The sequence below is a fragment of the Triticum dicoccoides genome, chromosome 5B, assembly GCF_002162155.2.
Source record: "Triticum dicoccoides isolate Atlit2015 ecotype Zavitan chromosome 5B, WEW_v2.0, whole genome shotgun sequence".
Classification (NCBI taxonomy): domain Eukaryota; kingdom Viridiplantae; phylum Streptophyta; class Magnoliopsida; order Poales; family Poaceae; genus Triticum; species Triticum dicoccoides.
This window is the reverse complement of record NC_041389.1, coordinates 534,365,542-534,383,189: the sequence shown is the minus strand read 5'-3', so window position 1 is coordinate 534,383,189 and position 17,648 is coordinate 534,365,542. Positions and strand designations below refer to the sequence as shown.

General features: G+C 44.9%; 2 protein-coding genes across 2 annotated transcripts in view; both read right to left on the bottom strand.

Annotated features, from left to right (window-relative positions):
• Positions 1 to 398, bottom strand: part of LOC119309966 (probable 1-acylglycerol-3-phosphate O-acyltransferase) — a 6,253-nt gene extending 5,855 nt beyond the window's left edge. The window contains exon 1 of the mRNA XM_037585854.1: positions 268 to 398. Coding sequence (XP_037441751.1) covers positions 268 to 398 — 131 coding nt within the window. The remainder of the gene's footprint in view (positions 1 to 267) is intronic.
• Positions 399 to 2,105: 1,707 nt separating this feature from the next.
• LOC119311399 (microtubule-associated protein futsch-like) lies at positions 2,106 to 17,640 on the bottom strand. Its single transcript, XM_037587038.1, has 21 exons — positions 14,238 to 17,640; positions 14,015 to 14,128; positions 13,336 to 13,902; positions 12,324 to 13,223; positions 12,098 to 12,211; positions 11,425 to 11,985; positions 10,353 to 11,312; positions 10,127 to 10,240; positions 9,455 to 10,015; positions 9,112 to 9,342; positions 8,808 to 8,987; positions 8,325 to 8,735; positions 8,057 to 8,203; positions 7,294 to 7,914; positions 6,724 to 7,152; positions 6,351 to 6,551; positions 5,368 to 6,072; positions 5,008 to 5,208; positions 4,055 to 4,750; positions 3,711 to 3,914; positions 2,106 to 3,442 (listed from the first exon to the last, which is right to left on the bottom strand). Exons 1-21 carry the CDS (start codon positions 17,104 to 17,106, stop codon positions 2,508 to 2,510), a joined length of 11,721 nt encoding a protein of 3,906 aa, XP_037442935.1. The 5' UTR covers positions 17,107 to 17,640; the 3' UTR covers positions 2,106 to 2,507.
• Between the last annotated feature and the right edge of the window lie 8 nt (positions 17,641 to 17,648).

The following is a 17,648-nucleotide window of genomic DNA, read 5'->3' as shown; positions in this document are numbered from 1 at the left end:
GTTATGTTTATGTTTGGGACTTCTTTACCTAACTATCTTTTGCATTTGTGCAAATTTTTGTGTACTGTTCCTTCTTGTCATCCTATAATTTCTATCGTCAGTTATACTATTGGGCGAGCTCTCATGCATTGTTATATGAAGGAGTAGATGGACAAACGTACAAAGTTACTATCTTACATTTGTGAACAGAGGGAGTAACATGAGATCCTGATTGCGTGGACTAATTAAGATGGACTATTAAGTGGAGGGGGTTCTGGTAGTACAAACTTGACTAGGGAGAGGAGGCGCTTCTCGGCGGCGACGATGCCGTCGGCGGAGGTGGGGATCCAGCGCAGCGCGGACGGCCACCTGCAAGAACCCGCCGCCACGGCCGTGGGCGCATCCTCCGCGTTCGCCATCCCGATCCTGCCTACCAGCAAAGCTTGTCTCGTTTGCAGACGGAATGGAAGGCTGCTACGTCGACTTGGTGGTGGTGTAGGTGGCTGGCTGGTCCCGGTCGAGCTTTTATAGGGGGCGGACGCAGCGCACGTTGCCTGTGCTGTGCTTGCGTCGTTGATTGCGTGCGTGAGGGCTTGGCCTGCCTTCGTTTGCCTGGACTGCGGTGCAAGTAATGAGCGTGGAAGAGTAGCAGCGCGCGCGGCCGTTGACCGTCGACCTTTCCTGTTGAATCAAGGCTGGCTGGGTATCACGTGGGACTCAAGTAATGAGCGAGGAAGAGTAGCAGGGCCACCATTGACCTACCGTTGACCGTCGACCTCTCCTATTGAATCAAGGCTGGGTATCACGTGGGACTCTTTTTACGCCGGCCGGTACAGACAATGATGCTCATACATACGCATATACACTCGTCATTATGAATACACGCATGCACATCATGTTTCTATGCGCATCTCCGAAAGACTGAGCCGACACATCATCTTGATATTGATGAAATCGCCACAAACTCCTTCGTAGTCGACGGAAACGTCTACTCCCACTGAACCCACATCGCCGAAATGCCTGAAATATATCCATGAAAATGCGAGCAGCAGAGCCAAGTCTATGACTTGAACCCTGATGGGTTGTGGATATCACTGTCCTCTAATCATCCACTCACATGTTGATTCATATAGGACCGAGTTGTCAGCGAATGTTTGGCCTTTGCAAACTGCCATACAGGACGACCATACCAGGACCATGGTACGTCCTTTAATAGTTTAACGACGCAACAAAGTACACCAACGCGTACGCAGATTGTTCATGATCACCCCTCAAATGTTTGCGCCCACAGTCTTGCCCCTTTTTCGGACTCTCAATTACTTATAATCTTCGTGCAACGTTAAAAACGGCATATTCATTTGGATCTACACACATAGCATACGGGACTTGTCATACATGTCATCGGACTATCAAAATTAATATGTTCTACTAGCTATGAAATATGACTACGGAGAAAATTCACCCACGGTTGCTCTTGCCCTTGCCATCTTCGTCACGGAAGTAACGGTCGAAAACGCAATACGGTCGAGCCAGATCTGCTCACTCCCAGAGTTGTCGGATGTGTCGTCGGCCTCCTCCTCTTCCTCTTTGGGAGGCAAGCCGGCGAGGGCATGGACTGGCCGCCGTTCAGGCTTGCTGCTTCACCAAGATAATTCGTTGGCCTAGTGTTGCTAATATATATCATGAAGAGAGAATTCGTCGTGCCACTGCATTAGTATGTTCCCTGAATGTTCATATCAACTTCTGAGCTGTTACACTCTAGCGCCTCCACCTATTTTTTCCTGCAGTGTCTGTAACAACAACGCTCGAATACTGTGTAAATATACAAATCATGAGGCTGAAAAAATTACTATCTAGCAAAAAAAAACTGCAACCTAACAGAAATTTCTTCGATGAAAAGTCAAACGCATCAAGCAAACCAAGTTCATATGCCCAATCAAGACACTCTACACACGCATCAAATTCATGATACAGCAAGAACTGTAAAATTGGTGTTCACAACCACCCTCGTATGTGAATTCGATAAGAGAACCCAATATCAATTAATCATACGAGGAGAATTGGGTTTGACCAAGGATCATTGCTTACATTAACATCTATATATACTTAAAAACCAGCAACTGCAATTGATCACAATGGAAGAAACTGGTTGCAAATAACAACGCTGCCGGTAGCAGTTCTAGAATTACAAAAAATCAGACAGAATACAGCCACTTTCACGAGCAAACAAGCCGACAGTTTTCAACAAAAAGAGCAGAAAAGAAATACTCCCTCCGTAAACTAATATAAGAGCATTTAGATTACTATTTTAGTGATCTAAACGCTCTTATATTAGTTTACAGAGGGAGTACATGGCAATGGCCCCATTCGAGGATGACAAGAGGACGGGCCTTATTATCTGAACAAAACAGAGCCAGGAAAAAACAAGACAGAGAGGTGAGTGAGTTCCCAAACAGACTTCTCCTTGATATTTATTCAGGGGCGCACTCCAGCATCATGTGTCGGTTGAGGAGCCATGCCGCTGTGATTCATGACAATGGATCATTATCGTCCGTGCCGGCGGACTTCGTGCCACCGGTTGACCCATCCGATTTGCTGGAGTTTGTGCCTCTGTTCCGGGTAGCAGAGGAGGTTTGGTCTTCCAGTTTGCCGGAGGTTTCTGACTGGGATGGACTAGTGATGCCCTTATTGCTTGGTGAGAGATCGCTTTCTTCAGGCTGCCCGGTTTCAGAGGCTGGTGCCTTGGTTTCGCCACCTTGAGATTTGCCTTCCGTCTGTGCTTGTTGCCTGGGTTCTTCAGGAGTTCTCGAGCTGCTCTCAGGTTTATTGTCTGCCTGGATGATACTTGGAGCATCTTTAGTTGGTTCATAGCTATTGTTTGTGTCATTGCTCTGCCGCTGAGCCCTCCGGACATTTTCTCCCTGTTGTTGTTCCAAAGCAGCCCTTTGAGATGCTCTATTCGTGTCTTCAGGATAGTTAGTTGAAGTGTCTTGTCCCTCAGTTTCTTCAATTTGCTTTCTGCTGTCCTGTCTTGGTTGAAAAACATCTTGGTCAGCCTGTTGTTGGTTTCTGAATCCCTCAGCTGCCTGAATGTTTTCCTTCATAGGTGACGGTTGGTTGAGAGGTGATGGTTGTATATCTCCAGATGTTGTTAAGATGTTCGGGCTTGCGGTTTCACTGGCTTCTATGCTGTCATCTTTAGATGATCTACTACTGGATTGGCGCTGCTGCTTCGGTTTTTCTTCAGGTGATGTCCTTTCGAGGTTCTTTTGAAGGAATGGTGATACCGAATCATCGGAGGGTGGTCCTTTAACTGCACTATTTTCAGATTGACCATCTGCTTGGCTGGGTGACAGACTAACATTTGATTTTGTGTTGACCTGGTCACCTTTGATCATAGTGGGCTTCCCATCGCTTGACAAATCAAAAGAACCTTCATCTGGAGGCTGAACTGTATCTGTACCTGATTTAGAGGCAAGAAATTTCATGACCGTTAGTTGTGCAAGTACAGACTTTTTTCCTAACATTACGCGCGAACTATGAAGGTAGAATTGCATTCTATATGGTTTATTTCCAAACTGGCATAGGTTCAGTGATCAGGGATTAACTCTGTTTGGAGTCTGAACTACTGAGTTCCCACATTGTCCCTTGCTGTTGCTCAGACTAATTTCTCAAGGTTGTGAGCTAAAACAAATCTGTACGCTGAATAAATCTACAATAACTGTTCTTACCTGTCAAAGGAAGAATTGGTTTCTCTGACTTAGAGAGATAAGCATCAGGGCTAGATTCTTGTATTTTTTCTGAAGGAGGCATAGCATCTGAACTTGCGGTCTCTCTCAAGCCTGCTGGTGATACATCGGTTTGATCGGTGTTAGCAATATCTCTCCTTGATTCAACAGGAGGAGGCAACTGAGGAGACCGAGTTGAATCTTTATCTGCAAAGTACAGCAATGAGTAGTGTTGGTTAATTAAAGGTGTGCAGAATTTGTCAGATCTAAGATGGTCCAGTAAAAGGTGCTTACATTGTCCATACAAAAGACTGATTATCTAGTGTAGTAAATTTATGTTTAGGTACCTTGCGGAGTATCTGGAGTTGGTGCTGGACTAGTCAGAGGTGCCACAAGTTCTTGATTAGTGGAGGGTGGTCTTGGTGACTTGATCTTTTTCGAGAAAACAACACGTGCGTTCTGAGTTTCTGCAGGAGAATTACGTAAAGAACTTGTGGCTGGCCCATCACCACTTGTACGATTAGCATCACCACTGGTTGGTGCTGAATCAGGATTAATTTCTTCATGCTGGTCAGATCCAGTGTCTTGTGCCTCAGTTTCTTCAGTTTGCCTTTTGTTGTCCTGTGTTGATTGAAAGACAGGGTCAGCCTGTTGTTGTTTTCTGGATCTTTCAGCTGCCTGATTGTTTTGCTTGAGTGGAGAAGGTTGTATATCTCCGGATGTTGTCAAGATATTTGGGCTTGCGATTCCACTGGATTCTATGCTATCATCTTTAGTTAATCTAGTGCTGGACTGGTCAGTTTGCTGCTGCTGGTTCGATTTTTCTTCAGGTGATCTTTTTTCAAGGTGTTTTTCAGGAAATGGTGATACTAACTCATCTGAGAGTGGTCTTTCAACTGCACTTTCAGACTGACCAACTGGCTGGCTGGCTGAGAGACTGACACTTGATATTGTATTCACCTGGTCACCTTTGATCATAGTAGGTTTCCCATCGCTCGGCAAATCAAAGGCAGCTACTTCTGGAGGCTGAACTGGATCTGTACCTGTAATACGAGGACAAAACCGTTAGTTGTGGAAGTACAAAATTTTTGTGCTATCATTATCTCTATTAAGACAAAATAGTGTTGTGTATGGTTTATGCTACAGGTTCAATGAGGAGGGATCGCTCGTTCGGAGTATAGCGAGTTTCCACATTTTCCTTAGTGTTGTTCAGCATGATCTTGCAAAAGTTTTCAGCTGTAACTTTATGGGCTAAAACAAAAATCTCTTACTGAATAAGTCTAGCGCATTACAGTTTTACCTTTCATGGGAGGTTCTTTCTCTGACTTGGTGAGATAATCATCAGGCCTAGATTCTTGTATTTGCTCTGAAGAAAGTGTAGCATCTGAACTCGCGGGGCCTTGCAGGCCTGCTTCTGATATATTGGTTTTATCAGCATTAGCAACATTTTTCCTTGATATAGCAGAGGGAGTAAACTGTGAAGCATGATTTGAATATTGATCTGCAGTACATTGATTATCAGTGTTAACAGTGAAACAGTAATTATTTATGTTGCGCAAAAATTGCCTGATCCTTAATTGCCAGTAAAAGACGCATACAGAAAATACCAATTAACTAGTGGCGTAAATTTATGTGTTTAGCAGTGGCTGCTTAGCAGTACCTTGCAGAGAATCTGGAGCTGGTGTTGGCTTATTCATAGGTGTCATGACTTCTTGATCAATGGAGAGTGGTCTTGGTGACTCCTTTTTCGAGTAAACAGCAGGTACATTCTCAGTTCCTGCAGAAGACTGTGCCTGTGAATCACGTAAAGAACTTGTAGTTGGCCCATCACCGCTTGTACGATGAGCATCACCACTGGTTGGTGCTGAATCGGGCCTAATCACTTCAGGCTTGTCAAATCCAGTGTCTCGTGCCTTAGTTTCTTGAATTTGTGCTCTGTTATCCTGTATTGATTGAAAGACAGCTTGGTCAGACTGTTGTTGGTTTCTGGATCCTTCAACTGCCTGCATTCTTTCCTTGAGTGGTGAAGGTTGTATATCTCTAGACGTTGTTGAGGTGTTAGGGTTTCTAGTTCCACTGGCTTCGATGTTGTTATCTTCAGATGATCTAGTGGTGGACTGGTCTGTTTGCTGCTGCTGGTTCCATTTTTCTTCAGGTGATGTTTTTTCGAGGTTCTTCTGAGGAAATGATGATACTAACTCCGCAGGGAGTGGTCCTTTAACTGCACTATTTTCAGATTGACCAACTTCTTCGCTGGCTGAGGGACTGACATCTGATATTGTGCTGGCCTGATCACCTTTGATCATAGTGGGCTTTTCACCGCTCAATAAATCAAAGGAAGCTTCATGTGGAGGCCGAACTGGATCTGTACATATGATTTGAGAACAATGTTTCATTACCGTTAGTTGTGTAAGTACACACGTTTGTCCTAACATTAAAAATTAAGGAACAAATGCATTTTACATCGTTTATGCCTGAATTGTTACAGCTTCAATGAGCAGGGATCACTCATCAATAGTCTAGCAAGTTTCTACATTGTCCTTAGCGTTGTTCAGCATGATCTCGTAAGAGATTTTAGATTCAACATCATGGGCTAAAACAAAATTCTGTATACGTAGTAAATCTAGGGCATTACTGTTTTACCTTTCATAGGAAGTGGTTTCTCTGACTTGGTGAGATAAGCATCCGGGCTAGATTCTTGTATTTCCTCTGAAGGAAGTTTAGCATCTGAACTCGGGGGTTCTCGCAGGCCTGCTTGTGATACATTGGTTTGATCAGCATTAGCAACATCTTTCCTTGATACAACAGAGGGAGAAACCGGTGAAGAACGATTTGAATCTTGATCTGCAGTACATCAATGATCAGTGTTAACAGTGTAAAGATGATTAATTTCTATAGCACAAAAAATGCCTGATGTAAAACTGATGAGTAAAAGGTGCGCCAAAAGACCAGATTATTTAGTGGAGTAAATTTAATAATTTGTGTTTAGCAATGGTTGCTTCATGCAGTGCGATACCTTGCGGAGCATCTGGAGCTGGTGCTGGACTAGCCATAGGTTCTTGATCAGTGGAGGGTGGTCTTGGTGACTTGGTCTTTTCCAAGAAACCAGCAGGTACATTCTGAGTTCCTGCAGGAGGCCGGGCCTGTGAATCACGTACAGAGCTTGTGGCTGGTTCATCGCCACTAGTACGATGAACATCGCCACCAATTGGTGCTGAATCAGGCCTAATGTCTGAGTTTTGTGCTTGGCTAGATGGAAGTGACATCTTTTCATCAACAGCACCACGCAGATCAGGAATTCTTTGTTTGTCTGGAGTAGGAGTTATTCCTCGTTGACCACTTATAGGCCGTGCCTCGTTAGTTTGACCGGATGCAGCAACAATATCATCTTCTTTTGTTGGCTCAACAAAGAAAGGCCTTTGTGCAGAACGAGCTATATCTTGAGCTGAAATGCATGGAACAGCCTTACTGTCAGAACAGGTATTTAATCAACTTTTAAAGGAATCATGTTAAACACAATCAAATATAGCTTTGCTAGAATTACTAATTATTTGTCCACACTCATCAGAGTAAAGAGCTTGATTACCTGACAAAGGGGAGTTTTGCCCATCATCAGTTATTTCATCGGATACTTTACCAAATTGAGTGTCTGATGCTGATGCTGGCACCACTTTAGGTGACATGACATCTTGATCACCAGAGGGTAGTTTGAAGGACTTAGGGGCATCTTGGTTAGATTTAGGGTAGACTGGAGCCTCAAAAGGTTGTGGTTGCTTAGTTGCTGCAGGTAGCTGCGCCTGTGCCTCTTGATCACGTCGAAGTCTTGTAGTTGATTGTTCATCACTGCTAGGACCAACATCAACACTCGATGGTAGAATTTGTGCTTGACTAGAAGGTTGGACTGTTTTTTTGTCAACATCGGCACTCAATGGTAGCACATCACGTTTTGCATCTGGACGTTGTGCTTGACTAGAAGAGGGAGCTGTCTTTCTGTCAACGAAGGTGCCATGCACATCAGGAGGTGGTCCTTCACGTGGCTCAGAAGCACGTTGATATTGTTCTTCCGTCGAAACATTATCAAGTACTGGTTCTGAAATGTCTGGTACATGCTTAATGTCTTGCTGAGCGATGACTGGTCGAGACACTTTGCTTTCTTCAGCTTCAGCAACAGTAAATTCTTCATTTCTTTCAACAACAGAAAGTGGTTCTGCAAAACAGAAAGAAGAACTGAGTACTGCCTAGAAATGGCATAATTGTGGTGAGACTGCTAGTTTTGAGGAAAGCTCTTGTTCAATAGTAGGTGTGCTGGAAGGTACACTATTTCTCCAGACTAAAGAAAGGATAATTACCTGATGGAGCTATGCTTTGATCAGCGGGGGTTAGTACTTCACTAGTTGCTTGTGACGCCTTGGATTGATTAGGTGCAGCAACAGTGGACTGTTCTTTTTGTGGCTCACTGGAGGGAGACTTCTGTGTAGAGTTAGCTGAATCTTGATCTGAAATTCCGAAAGGGAATTTTTTTTTATCAGAGCTGCAGGTTTTTTATGAAGCTTTATTATGTTAAATCAGCTACAAATTTGCTAAAAGGTGCACTGTTTTGCACAGTAAGACCATTACCTTTCAAGGGTAATTCCTGTCCTGGGCGAGCTAATTCCCCTGATGCACCACCAAGATGAGTGTCAGGAGTTGATGCTGAGCCTGTAGCTTGCTGATCAATAGAGGATGGTTTTAGTGACTTGGCTTTGCCTAAGGTGTCAGAAGTTACATCTTGGGTGGATTCGGAGTCATATGGAACCACGAGAGTCGGTGGTGGTTGGGTTTCTGCATGTTGTTTTGCTACTTGATTGGGTAAAGATCTTGTGGAAGGGTCATCGCCACGGTTTTGGGTGGGATCAGGTTTTGAGTCTGAACTTTGTGCTTGGCTAGATGGAGGTCTCATAGTCTTTTCACCTATGACACTACGTGAATAAGGGAGTGGGCCTTCAGATAGCTCAAAATCAGGTTTGGTGCGGTAAACTTGTCCTTCGCCTGGAATTGATTCAACAATATGGTGATCATCAGGAGCAACTTCCTGAAATTTCCCTGAAGTATGAAGGGTACCTGAGGATGGATATTCAGATGTTCCTGGTGCAGGCGCTTGTTGACCAATAGTAGGTTGTGAGTCCTTTGTCTGGTCAGGTGTCGCAGAGGAAAGTGGTTTCGCAGAACTTGGATAATTAAGCTCTTTATCCATAGGCTCAGCAGAGGATCTTGATTGCGTAGAACGAGCTGAATCCCGATCTGAAACGCAAGTGCCAGCATTAGTAGTAGCAAGAAAATTATACAAGGGTAACTTTGTATTTTCAGTAAGTTTTTCTCCATGTAATCATCTATAGGCCTGCATAGTCACACTGAGATAACTAACCTGAGGGTCTGGATTTCTGTTCTGGAAGGGCTACTTCATCAGATCTACCACTCTGAATATCAGCACGTTTATCTCCCGTGGGCTCGTAATCCAAGGTTGGAGTGCCTCTCATGCCTTCTGTGTCTTTACCGACAATTGTTGGCAATGTCGGTTCAGCTGCAGCAACGATAGTCTCTTCTTTCTTGGTCTCAGCTGGGGAAGGTTGTTTTGCAGACTGAATTGAATTTTGATCTAAAATGTAAGAAGCGATGTCAGTAAGTAGCACGATATTTAGTTTTGAGAAAGGTGGCTTGAGGATGCTAGAAGGTGTGTTGTTTTCCAACTTGAAAGAGAATCTGGTTACCTGATGGGGCAGATTTCTTTACAGCAGGAAATACTTCGCTACCACTGATGGGACGAACATAACTATCAGCTGGTGTTGAATCAGGCCTATATTGTAAAACTGGTGCTTGCCTAGATGGATATTTAGTCATGTCCTTGTCATCTGCAGCACCATAAGCATCAGGAGATGATCCTACATGTGGTTCAGTAGAGGATCCAGCATAGGAACCTTGTTTTTCACTTGAGACAGATGGCACTGTTGACTCATCAGTGCGATAATTGTCAGGCATAGTTTCCTGGACTTTTGCTGAAGCAATTAGGGTATTTGAGGCAGGGGAGTCCGTTGTGCCTGGTGCAGGTGCCCTGTCTTTTTTACTAGGGAATGCTTGTGGTGCATGGGAAACTTGGTCATGACTTGGAAAAGGTGGTATTGATGAATCATCAGTGGGAACATTATCAAGGGTGAATTGCTGGATTTTCCTAGTATCATGATGGGCATCTGAGGATGGAACTTGTTTTGTGATTGGCGCAGATGGTCTCGCTTCTTGACGAAAAATTGTCTGTGGTTTCTCAGGTTTTTTATCTGAAATTCATGAAGCAAACAATTAGCTTTGACGATCTTTCATGTTTCTAATTCTCCCTTGGTCTGTTAGAAGGTTCATATTTTAGCCAATGCTTGGGAGTAACGAGTCACCTGATGGAGCAAAATTCTGTTCAGAAAGTTGAGCCTTCGAAGTTGGCGCTGGTCCAGCTGCAGGTGTCATGCTTTCAGTTGAAGTTGGTCGTGTGGCACGAGCTAATTTTTTATCTGAAATTCATGAAGCAAACAATTAGCTTTAACGCTATTTTCATGTTCCTAACTCTCCCTCGCTGACCTAGAAGGTTCACATTTTAGTCAATACTTAAGAGAAACTGGTCACCTGATGGAGCAAATTTCTCTTCAGCAAGCTGGGCCTTCGAAGTTGGCGCTGGTGCCTTGCCTTCAGTTGAAGTTGGTTTTGCAACATTGGTTTTGTCCAAGGCATCACTAGGTACATCTTGGGTTGATACCGAGTCACGTGGAGCATCAAAAGGTGATTGTGCTTGAGTTGATTCAGGTGGTTGTGCCCCTTGATCATGCAGAGTTGGTGCTTGCATTTGTACTGGTTCTCCATCTCTCTCAGCTGTGTCAGTTGCTGAGAATGATGACGGAGCGCTCAGAACATCGGGTGTTCGTGCTCCTGGTCGTGCAGGTGGTGCCATTCTTTGATCTTTTTCTACCATCTCACTGGCACCCCGAGTACTGGGTATTGATTGTTGACTTATTGGTGTTGGCTTTTGATCAATGGTAGACCCACCCAGCACATCATCACCAGAATTAGGAGTTATACCTTGTAAAGGCACAGACGTGCGCTGCCATTGACCAATGGTGGAAGGTTTGCTGGACATATCTCCATCGGGAGCTGCTTCCTGTGATAGTTCAGTGGCACGTTGGACTTGGGAAGTTGGTTCTTGGCCCAATAGAGGTGATGCTCCTTTTTGCTCATCAACAGTGTCTCCATTAAAAGGTTCTTCAGTAGGATGTTCATCACGAACTCTTGCTCTGGGTGGAGCTGGAGGAGTACTTGATTTATCTTTAGGATCTTGTTGACGCTTTGGTGTAGAATCATCTGCTCTGCCACCAGTTGGGAGGGTTTGAGGTTGCTCATGGCTGTCTTGGGCAACAAGATGGTCCTCCTGATAAGCAGAAGGTGATCTCTCCGCCTTGATAGGGCGCCGAGAAACTTGTGTGTCTTTACTGACGGTTGTTGGAAATGTCGGTCCAGCTGCAGCAAAGATAGTCTCTTCTTTCCTAGTCTCAGCTGGAGAAGGTTGTTGGGCAGACTGAATTGAATCTTGATCTAAAATGCAAGAAGCGATGTCAGAAAGTAGCATGATATTTAGTTTTGAGAAAGGTAGCTTGAGGATGCTAGAAGGTGTACTGTTTTCCAACTTGAAAGGGAATCTGGTTACCTGATGGGGCAGATTTCTTTACTGCAGGAAATACTTCGCTACCACTGATGGGACGAACATAACTATCAGCTGGTGTTGAATCAGGCCTATATTCTAAAACTGGTGCTTGCCTAGATGGATATTTAGTTATGTCCTTGCCATCTGTGGCACCATAAGCATCAGGAGATGATCCTTCATGTGGTTCGGTAGAAGATCCAGCATAGGAACCTTGCTTTTCACTTGAGACAGATGGCACTGTTAACTCATCAGTGCGATAATTGTCAGGCATAGTTTCCTGGACTTTTGCTGAAGCAATTTGGGTATCTGAGGCTGGAGAGTCCTTTGTGCCTGGTGCAGGTGCCCTGTCATTTTTACTAGGGAATGCTTGTGGTGCATGGGAAACTTGGTCATGACTTGGAAAAGGTGGTATTGATGAATCATCAGTGGGAACATTATCAAGGGTGACTTGCTGGATTTTCCTAGTATCAAGATGGGCATCTGAGGATGGAACTTGTTTTGTGATTGGCGCAGATGGTCTCGCTTCTTGACGAAAAATTGTCTGTGGTTTCTCAGGTTTTTTATCTGAAATTCATGAAGCAAACAATTAGCTTTGACGATCTTTCATGTTTCTAATCCCCCTTGGTCAGTTAGAAAGTTTATATATTTTAGCCAATGCTTGAGAGTAACTAGTCACCTGATGGAGCAAATTTCTGCTCAGGAAGTTGGGCCTTCGAAGTTGGCGCTGGTCCAGCTGTAGGTGTCATGCCTTCAGTTGAAGTTGGTCGTGCAGCACGAGCTAATTTTTTATCTAAAATTCATGAAGAAAACAATTAGCTTTGACGATATTTTCATGTTCCTAATCCTCCCTCGTTGACCTAGAAGGTTCACATTTCAGTTAATACTTAAGAGAAACTGGTCACCTGATGGAGCAAATTTCTCTTCAGCAAGCTGGGCCTTAAAAGTTGGAGCTGCTGCCTTGCCTTCAGTTGAAGTTGATTTGGCAACATTGGTTTTGTCCAAGGAGTCACTAGGTACATCTTGGGTTGATACTGAGTCACGTGGTTGTGCCCCTTGATCATGCAGAGTTGGTGCTTGCATTTGTACTGGTTCTCCATCTCTCTCAGCTGTGTCAGTTGCTGAGAATGATGACGGAGCGCTCAGAACATCGGGTGCTCGTGCTCCTGGTCGTGGAGGTGGTGCCATTCTTTGATCTTTTTCTACCATCTCACTGGCACCCCGAGCACTGGGTATTGATTGTTGACTCATTGGTGTTGGCTTTTGATCAATGGTAGACCCACCCAGCACATCATCACCAGAATTGGGAGTTATACCTTGTAACGGGACAGATGTGCGCCGCCATTGATCAATGGTGGAAGGTTTGCTGGACATATCTCCATCAGGAGCTGCTTCCTCCTGTGAAAGCTCAGTGGCACGTTGGACTTGGGAAGTTGGTTCTTGGCCCAATAGTGGTGCTCCTTTTTGGTCATCGACAGTGTCTCTAAAAGGCTCACGAACTCTTGCTCTGGGTGGAGCTGGAGGAGTACTTGATTTATCTTTAGGATCTTGTTGACGCTTTGGTGTAGAATCATCTGCTCTGCCACCAGTTGGGAGGGTTTGAGGTTGCTCATGGCTGTCTTGGGCAACAAAATGGTCCTCCTGATAAGCAGAAGGTGTTCTCTCCGCCTTGATAGGGCGCCGAGAACCTTGTGTGTCTTTACCGATGGTTGTGGGCAGTGTCGGTCCAGCTGCAGAAACGATAGTCTCTTCTTTCCTAGTCTCAGCTGAGGAAGATTGTTGTGCAGACTGAATTGAATCTTGATCTAAAAAGCAAGAAGAGATGTCAGTACGTAGCAGGATATTTAGTTTTGAGAAGGGTAGCTTTAGGATCCTAGAAGGTGCACTGTTTTTCAACTTGAAAGAGAATCTGGTTACCTGATGGGGCAGATTTCTTCACAGCAGGAAATACATCGCTACCACTGGTGGGACGAACATAACTCTCAGATGGATATTTAGTTATGTCCTTGTCATCTGCAGCACCATGAGCATCAGGAGATGGTCCTTCCTGTGGTTCAGTAAAGGGTCCAGCATAGGAACCTTGTTTTCCACTCGAGACAAGTGGCACTGTTAACTCATCAGTGCGATAATTGTCAGGAATGGCTTCCTGAACATTTTCTGAAGCAATTTGGGTATCTGGGGCTAGAGAGTCCTTTGTGGCTGGTGCAGGTGCCATGTCTTTTTTATTAGGGAATGTTTGTGGTGCATGAGGAACTTGCTCACGACTTGGAAAAGGTGGTATTGGTGAAACATCAGGGGGGAAATTATCAAGGGTGACATGCTTGATTTTCCTGGTATCATGGTGGGCATCTGAGGATGGAACTTGTTTTGTGATTGGCGCAGATGGTCTTGCTTCTTGACGAAAAATTGTCTGTGGTTTCTCGGGTGCAGAAAAACCAGTACCTTCTTTACTTGATTCAGGCGCAGCACGAGCTACTTTTTTATCTGAAGTTGATGAAACGAACAATTAGCTTTGACAATATTTTCATGTTCCTAATCCTCCCTTGGTCAGTTAGAAGGTTCATATTTTAATCGATACTTAAGAATAACTAGTCACCTGATGGGGCAAATTTCTGTTCAGCAAGTTGGGCCTTGAAAGTTGGCTGTGGTCCAGCTGTAGGTGGCATGCCTTCAGTTGAAGTTGGTTGTGCAGCACGAGCTAATTGTTGATCTGAAATTCATGAAGCAAACAATTAACTTTGACGATATTTTCATGTTTCTAATCCTCGCTTGGTCAGTTAGAAGGTTCATATTTTAGTCAATATATACTTAAGAGTCACCTGATGGAGCAGATTTCTGTTCAGCAAGTCGGGCCTTCAAAGTTGGCGCTGGTCCAGCTGTAGGTGTCATGCCTTCAGTTGAACTTGGTTTGGCAGATTTGGTTTTGCCCAAGGTGTCACGAGGTACATCTTGGGTTGATACAGAGTCATGTGGAGCATCAAAAGGGGGTTGTGCTTGAGTTGATTCAGGTGGTTGTGCCCCTTGATCACGTGGAAATCTTCCGACACGTGCATCGTCACTGGTAGGTTGAGCATTTACGGGTGTACCTGTTGAACCGGGCCAAGTGCCTGAACTTTGTGCTTCACTAGCAGGCAATGCTGTCTTGTTGTCAACAGCAGCAGCATGAGTTGATGGACTAGCATTCCGATCATCTTCACTGGTCATGGCTAAATCATGCTTAGCTTTCAAGGCATTCCATCTTTGGGCATCAGATTTGTTTGCAAACTCTTGATCACTAGTGTCACGAGCATCAGGAATTGCTCTTCTGGTAGGCACTGAAGTAGGACGAGCATGCTGAGTAGGTGCTTGCATTTGTACCGGCTCTCCATCTCTTTCAGACGTGTCAGCTCTTGAGAATGATGATGGAGCACGCTGAACATCGGGTGTTTGTGCTCCTGTTCGTGCAGGCGGTACCATTCTTTGCTCTTTTTTGACCATCTCATTGGCACGCCGAGCACTGGGTATTGATTGCTCACTCATTGGTGTTGGCTTTTGATCAATGGTAGACCCACCCAGCACATCACCACCTTGTAATGGCACAGATGTGCGCCGCCATTGATCAATGGTGGACAGTTCACCATCAGGAGCTGCTTTCTGTGACAGTTCTGTGGCACGTTGGACTTGGGAAGTTGGTTCTTGGCCCAATAGAGGTGGTGCTCCTTTTCGGTCATCAACAATGTCTCCTTTAAATGGCTCTTCAGCAGGATGAACATCACGAACTCTTGCTCTTGGTGGAGCTGGAGGAGTACTTGATTTCTCTTCAGAAATAGATGGAACCACAGGATCTTGTTGATGCTTTGGTGTAGAGCCATCTGCTCTCCCACCAGTTGGGAGGGTTTGAGGTTGCTTATGGCTATCTTGGCCAACGAGATGGTCCTCCTCATAAACAGAACGTGGTCTCTCCACCTTGATAGGGCTCCGAGAATCTGCAGGTTGTGCTTTGGATGGTGTGGGTGAGGTGGATGTAGAATGGGGAGTCCTTCTTTCTCCATATGTGTCATGAGCATCTCTGGACACCATTTTCTTTGGTGCAGAAACAGTTTCTCTACCTTCTCTGTCTTTATCGTGGGCATCTTCTTCCTCTTGTGCTTGCTGTGACAGAGGACGTGCAGTTTCTCTACCTTCTCTGTATTTATCCTGGGCATCTTCTTCCTCTTCTGCTAGCTGTGACAGAGGACGTGCAGTTCGTGGGGTGTAAGTGTGTCTTGCTCTGACAGATGGTGCAGAATCAGCAACCTTTTTTTCTTCAGTGATGTCTTCAGTGTCTTCATCTCCATTCTGCCTTGGCCCAAAATCAGTGTCTGCAGCTTGCCTAGTGCTATCTTCAACATAAGCACGAGTCTTGTCAAATGCTGAAGTTTTGCTACGAGAATCTTCAACCTCTTGTCTTGATCTCAAAGGCTGCTCCCTAGATGACATGGAATCAGCAGGCTTTGAATCTTGAAATGTCACATCAGCATCATGAGAAGTTGTCCGCCTAGGTGCTGGAGCAGTGCCCCTAGGTTGCTTGATAGTGTCTTCATCACTTGGAGACCTTCTTTTAGATGGTGGGGTCACACTGGGACCACCTTCAGTTGTTATTTTCTCTCTTAGAGTGGGCGCAGCTTGCCAAGTATCTGAAGATTGTTGTTCTCTATATGACACAGGATCACTGGGCTTTGTTTCTTTGTAGGTGCCTTGAGCATCTTGACCCACAATTTGCCTTGGCTTAAAACCATTATCCCTAGATTGTTTGGTGGTGTCTTCCACATCGGAGTGTCTCTTTTTGACTGGTGCAGTTGAACGAGGATCTTCAGTTGCTTCTTTCTTCCATGATGGAGAATCAGCTCTCTGAGAATAGAAAGGTTGCCCTCGTGATGGAGCATCAGCAGCTTCTTTCTTCCATGATGGAGCATCAGCTCTCTGAGAATCCAAAGGTTGCCCTCGTGATGGTGCAGAATCAGAATGTTTTGTTTCTTCAAAGGTAACTTTTGATTTCTTGGCAACATCTTTGGCATCAGGGTATCGCTTTTGCAATGGTGTGGAATCAGCAACCTTTGACTCTCTAAAGACATCCCTAGCATCTTGAGCTGCTATATGTGTTGGTATAGAAGCAGGGGCTCTAGGTTGTTTGCTGGTTTCTTCAGCTCTTGGATATCTTGTTGGGGATGTTCGAGCTATCCTTTCTGGTCCTTGCACCAGTTGTCCATCCATGCCTACTGGTTCTTGTGCAAGAGGCCGAGTGTTTGCTTGTTCTGCATCTCGTGATGAGATATGTTGCACATCTTTGCTAGGTTTTTCTTGTTGAGTAGGAGGCATAAAATCATCAGTTTCTCCCTTTAGGTTACTCAAACCAGTTGTAGCAGCATGCCACTGCTCAGACTGCAGTTTCTGATGAGCATGCTTAGCTTGTTTGGCCGTATCTTCATCATCAGAATATCTTTTCTTGGATGGTGAAGCAATAGTTTGAGGATCTTCAGTTGGCCGTTGCTTTTGTGGAGGAGCATCAGCTTGCCGATGATCTGGTGTTTGTGCTTCAAATGATGCAGAATCAGTCATCTTCGTTTCTTCAAAGGCATCTGGAGACATCATCCGCTTTGGAGCAGCAGCGCCTCTATCTCGCTTCTCATTATATGGACCATCTGTATCTCCTGTTTGCAATGGTGCCATTGCACCATAACCATCTTCATCCGAAAATTGGTTAGGTGGACGAACATCAGCCAGATGAGAATCCAATGGATGTGCTTTGGATGATGATTCCACAGTCTCTTCTTCTTCAGTGCTGCCTTGGGCATCATGAGGCACTATTGGCCTTGATGCAGGACTTTTCCTACCCTGCTGGAAGACCTCTTGAGCAGCTAGGTATGGTGTGGTTGCACGTTGAGAGCCTTCAGATGCTGCTTGCTTGGGTGGAGGAACAGCATCATGTGGAGCATTGACAGGATGTGGTCTAGATGATGAAAAGTGGTCAGTTCCTATTCCTTCAGAGGTATCATATGGATCTTGAGCCCTTGTTTGCCTTGGTGCAGATGCAGTTTCTCTGGCTTCCTGGTTGGTATCATCATCATCATATAATGGAGTAGCTTGAGTGTCATCTTGTACACGCTTCGAGAGAGGAGCATCTTTTCTGCTGTCAGCAGGGAACCTTCTTGCTTCTACAACATCCTTTCGTGCATAAGGGCCTTCAGATGTTGCTCGCTTGGGCGGAGGAA